The sequence below is a fragment of the Nematolebias whitei genome, chromosome 18 (assembly GCF_014905685.2).
Source record: "Nematolebias whitei isolate Nwh7 chromosome 18, NemWhi1, whole genome shotgun sequence".
Classification (NCBI taxonomy): Eukaryota; Metazoa; Chordata; class Actinopteri; order Cyprinodontiformes; family Rivulidae; genus Nematolebias; species Nematolebias whitei.
In genome coordinates, this window is record NC_056515.1 from 17,175,192 (window position 1) to 17,180,916 (window position 5,725).

A 5,725-nucleotide genomic window follows, 5' to 3' on the forward strand; every position below is an offset into this window, starting at 1 on the left:
CTACTTGTTCAGTTACTGCTGAATAAAATATACATTTTTTGATTATTTTTAGGTTTAAGTGGTCACAAAGATGCAGCTGGAATTTCTGGGGCCATCACTTTAGATGTAAATTTGATCATTTCCATATTTTAGAAACACGTCCCTCAGCTGTTCTGCTGTGACTGATTATCCACAGGTGGAGGAATATTAAAAAACACCCAGATTGTTGTTTTTTCAAAAGCCTAGTCAACTGGATTATTTTTTTGTCACAGTAGAAATGATTAAACACATATGAACATCAACAAATCTAATATTAAAGACAGCAAAATGTCTCAGGCAAAGAAAAAAATACCAATTTTTTACACAATGCAGAGTATTTTTTTTTTGTCTTTAACCACATGTAGCATACATATTTACCCCTGTGCCATTTCATTACAAAAAAAGATATAAAAACCTTGTAAAATCATTGAGAAGTACTAAAAGGGTTGTGTCACATTTTAAAAAGGATGTTTGGTGAATGAAAATAAAGGCTTTGAGTATTGCTTTTAAGCCGTTCTGCTGCAAACGTATTCAAACGGTTGTGAATGTGAGTATTGCTCTGGTTCTGGGGTGCAAATGTTCTTCCCCCTGTTCAAACAGTTCATGGTCTATGGCACTTATAAAAAATTTGCTCCTCCTGTTTTTGTTCTCTGTATAGAGGAAAAAAAAAAACTTGCACCAAAGAGATGAGTTCCAAGAAGAATAAAACATTTTAACGATATAAAAGGCAACCCATGGTCTCTTCCATGTTAAAAAAGAAACAGATGTTAAAAACCGTTCATTGCATCGATGGCGACCTAAAAGAGAAAATCACAAATAAAACTCGATTCAAATCTTTCTTTAGTTTGTTCCCCTGCTTTTGCCTCGTTTCATTTTTCATGCTCACTTTGGTTGAACAGCATAACTCCCACATTGATTTCTTCTTTGAACGTTTCAGAAAAATGATTGTTAAACAATTTAATTTAGAATAAATCTCTAAACCTGATGAAAACACCTTAAATTACAGCGTAAGACGAAGTTTTATTGGCCCCAATTTTAATCTGCGTTTGAAAACCGTTTGAAACTCCCCACAGTCCCTAGATTTTTAATAGTCCTGCCTCTTCACATGCAGCGCAGCTCTTCATCATCTGAGAAGGTCAAAATATGAAAAGTGGCACAGGCCTGACGGTGCCGAGCAGCTGGGCTGGACTCGGTGTTTCGATGCGCTGGTGGATCTTCACAGGCTGAAGGAAGCAGGTTGGGATGATTCTCTCATTGCAGGAGAAATAAACCAAAAAGTGCTGCCTTGATCTACATTCGTTCCCCCCACGAGAAGCACATAACACTGTCCCTCCAGATGAGATCACATGGCTATTTAAAAAAAACAGTTTCAACAACTGGGACAAAACAAAAGGTCCAAAAACAAAAAGGCAAAATGGAGGACAGAAGAGAAGGAGTCCTGCCCCTTGGTTGCCACCTTCATGTCCAACTGCAGAAATAAAACCCAACTCTAGATCAGTGGTTAAGTTGGAGACTTTACAAAGAAAAGTTTATCTTTACAGAAACCACAGTAATCTCTTCTAATCTTCAGGTTCTTTGTATAAAAATAGAAATATGCCACAGTGACAGCCTTTTGAAGACACGCTGCTGTCTCACTAAGATCCACTACATTCAGTGGTCTTCCCCCGTTGAAGCAACACACACCTCTGAGGACCTCAGCTAGAAACAGTCCCAGCAGGTGTCAGCAAATCACGCTCTGTGTATAAAAATATGACAACCAACATACAATTTCTTTGTTCTTCTTTCATGTGCTCATTGACCCCTGCACCCCCCCCACCCCCCCAGTCCCCCAGTCTATGCCTGCACTTCTCGTATGATTGTTAAATCCACAGTGGTTGGAAATGTCTTCAGCAGGGACACGGCTTTCCCGTGATCAATGTCCACAAAGTTGTATCCATTTGCCTGAAATGAAAATAAAAGAACAGAACAGAGTTTATTGGCATTTGTTAGTCTTTATGCTTTTAATGTGTTGGTGTACAACACTTTGGTCAACGGTGTTGTTTGTAAAGTGCTTTATAAATAAAGTTGTATTGTATTTGTACAGTTAAGAAATACAAAAAGATACATAGAAATTATTGTGCAAATTTCTTCCAGTCAAACAATTTAAAATCTAAAAGTAAAAAATAAACAAGATAAAACAGAGAAACATAATCAGAAACAAACAAAATAAAACAATAAAAGCCTGGGAACATGGAACAACAACAGACACACAAAGTGCATGAAGTTATTTTTCCTGAGGGGTGATGAATATTTGTGATGGTTTGATGTTTGAGAGGGCAGCAGTGTGTGGGAGAAAGATGTCCGATGGGTTCTGGTGTGTATGGTTAGGGGGAAGTGGAGTACCCACTCCATGTCCTGTGCTACCAGTCTGACAGTGGCTGGAAAGAAGCTGTTGTGGAAGAGGGTCGTTTGTGTCGGGGGTTGTATTCGTTCCAATGTGTCTACAACGATAGTCTATGTGGTGAAGGATCCACTTATCCAGGTATTTCAGAGCTGCTGATGTGAGGGCTACTGGTCCGAGTCATTCTTGGTGGTTACCGGTACATTGGACTTTTTTGGAATTAGCACTATGACAACAGACCTGAAAGTGCGAGGGACTGTTTCCTGTGCCAGGGAGGTGTTAAAGATGTCAGTATACACCTCTGCCAGCTGCTCTGCACAGGATTTCAAGATGCACAACCTTTTGGGGGTTTACCTGCCTCAGAGCTCTGAGAACTTGTGTGCACATCATCTGGACTACAGTCATCTGTGTGTCACAAAAGTCTTTGGTTGAACCTAGTGTTAACAGCTGTTGAACTTGTGTGACAGAATGTCATCATGAATTGTAGTTCTGTTATTACCCTTGTAGTTTGTTATTGACTTGATTCACTCCCACAGGCTTATGTTATTTTCCCTGTGACAGCCCTCAAGTCTCTGGATGCATGTCCTCTTGTCAGCACTAATAGATGTTTGGAGCCCATATCTGGCATACTTATACTTTATGATTGATTGTGGTTTTAATGCATAGATCCCTACTGAACCACGGCTTTTGGTTGGAGAAATACTCAAATTGTGCAGAATGAGATACAGACGGAGGTACCAGTCTATTGACGCTTTGCAATTGGTAAGTGAGGCTCCATTCAGCTTTCGTCTTATCAGTTTTTCTCAGGTGTAGGTGATTTGCCACTGTGACTTGATTCCCCATGCTATGGGCAGGATCGTAACCGGTCTGTTCGAGCCATTCTGATCCGTTAATATCCTCAAACACCCTATAATCAGACTTGAATTTCTTTAGCTTATCCCAGCACTGCTTATAAGTCCGGGTGTAACCATGCTGCACAATCATCTTCGTTATCTCTCTGTAAATGGGCTCATTTCTTGTGGCACCATCTGTCCACACAATGAGGAAGTGGAGGTTCAGATGTAGTTTGCAGTTTTGCTGGGCGGGTCATCCAGTGAAAGGAAGACCTTGACATGTAGCTCCACTGGCCAATCAATGGTTACAGTCTGCTTATGTAAAAATCAGCACCTCAGAGCAGTTCACTTGGAACAACAAATAAGGTGATCCCATAAACCAGGCTGAGTGGGGGTGGGTACTGGCAGAGGGCAGGCCCTTAACTGCCATGTCATGCAGAGCCGATGAGATTTGAGGCAGTAGCAAAGCGCCAAATGTAGCTACTGACAGTGTCTGTGTATTTGTGTTTTGTTGGGGCAGGTGGCTGAGTGGTTAGAGCAGTCGTCCTCCAATGCAAAAGTTGGGGGTTCGATTCCACCAGCAGTCACATGCTGAAGTGTCCCTGGGCAAGACACTGCACCCCTCATTGACTCCCATGTGTGTCCCATCATATGAATGTGATAAAGCACTGATTGTTCTATGTATGGATCTAGTAGAGTGCTGTATGAATGTGTAAATGAGGCACAGATTGTGTTGTAAAGCACTGAGTATACCATTTACCATTTGTTGTTTGTGTTTCCGGGCCTCTATTGTCGAGGCGGCTTAACTGAGCTGCAGCCGCAAGGTTGTCGGTGCCTGTCACGGCGGCAACCCTCGAACCCGGTGGTGGACACAGTCGGTGAGGGATGCTGTAAGGCTGAAGAAGGAGTCCTATCGGTTTGGCCTGTGGAACCCCGGAAGCAGCTGATGAGTATCAGCAGTCCAAGCGACATGTGGCTCAGGTGGTCGCTGAGGCAAAAACTCAGGCATGGGAGGAGTTCAGAGAGGCCATGGAGAATGACTTCTGCACGGCTTCGAGGCGATTCTGGTCCACCATCCGGCGTCTCGGGGGGGAAGCGGTACACCACCAACGCTGTTTATAGTGGGGATAGTGTTCTGCTGACCTCAACTCGGGATGTCGTGGGTCGGTGGGCAGAATACTTTGAAGACCTCCTCAATCCCACTGGCACGTCTTCCACTGAGGAAGCAGAGCCTGGGGACTCTGGGTCGGGCCCTCCAATCTCTGGTGCTGAGGTCACCGAGGTGGTTAAAAAGCGTCTCGGTGGCAGGGCCCCAGGGGTGGAAGAGATTCGCCTGGAGTTCCTTAAGGCTCTGGATGTTGTAGGGTTGTGATGGCTTACGCAACTCTGCAATATTGCGTGGACATTGGGGGAAGTTCCCCTGGATTGGCAGACCGGGGTGGTGGCCCCCCAATTCAAAAAGGGGGACCGCAGAGTGTGTTCCAACTACAGGGGGATCACGCTCTTAAGCCTCCCTTGTTAAGGTCTATTTGGGGGTTCTGGAGAGGAGGGTCCGTCGGATAGTCGAACCTCGGATTCAGGAGGAGCAGTGCGGTTTTTGTCCTGGTCGTGGAACACCGGACCAGCTCTACACTCTCAGCAGGGTTCTGGAGGGTGTGTGGGAGTTTGCCCAACCGGTCTACATGTGCTTTGTGGACTTGGTTAAGGTATTTGACCGCGTCCCTCGGGGAACCTTGTGGTGGGTACTCTGGGAGTATGGGGTACCGGGTCCTTTGATACGGGCTGTTAGGTCCCTGTATGACCGGTGTCAGAGCCTGGTCCGCAATGCCGGCAGTAAGTCGGGCTTGTTCCTGGTGAGAGTTGGACTCCGCCAAGGTTGCCCTTTGTCACAGATTCTGTTCATAACTTTTATAGACAGAATTTCTAGGCACAGCCAAGGTGTTGAGAGGATCCGTTTTGGTGGCCTTAGGATTGTGTCTCTGCTTTTTGCAGATGATGTGGTCCTATTGGCTTCATCAGATCTTGATCTATAGCATTTTTGATGTCGGTCCCGGGGGTCGAACCAGCGGCGACGTTCCAATCGTAGGCTCGCTTTCTCTATCCTCTGTGCCAAGACTAACATTTTTATTGGTGGTGCCAGAAAATTCTAATACTTTATTTTCACCTACTTGTACATCCAACTACAATGCAGGATTGGACCATTGTTTAAATTTGTGAAGAGGTGAGTGGTCATGTACCGTATGTATCATATATGTTCCACCCTCACGTGTTTTACCGTACTTCACTAAGTGGTCAGCTCTGTAAACACTGTAGCCTGCCGGTGTTATCGGAGGTCCTCTCACCGAGCTACATGTTGCAAAAAGACAAAACTTTGTAGTCCTGGATGTACAGTATCGCTGTGCAGCCGTTCGACTGAGTAACTCATCCATCTTGTTAACCAGACGAAGAGGATGGAAGAAAGCATTGCTACATCTGCTATGTTTTTGTGCCCCCC

At 44.5% G+C, this 5,725-nt stretch overlaps 1 protein-coding gene across 1 annotated transcript in view; it reads right to left on the minus strand.

The window, feature by feature from the left end:
• Positions 1-1,851: 1,851 nt before the first annotated feature.
• The window catches only part of erbin (erbb2 interacting protein), a 92,793-nt gene continuing 88,919 nt past the window's right edge, over positions 1,852-5,725 (minus strand). The window contains exon 25 of the mRNA XM_037692240.1: positions 1,852-1,959. Within this exon, the coding sequence (XP_037548168.1) occupies positions 1,852-1,959 (108 nt within the window). The remainder of the gene's footprint in view (positions 1,960-5,725) is intronic.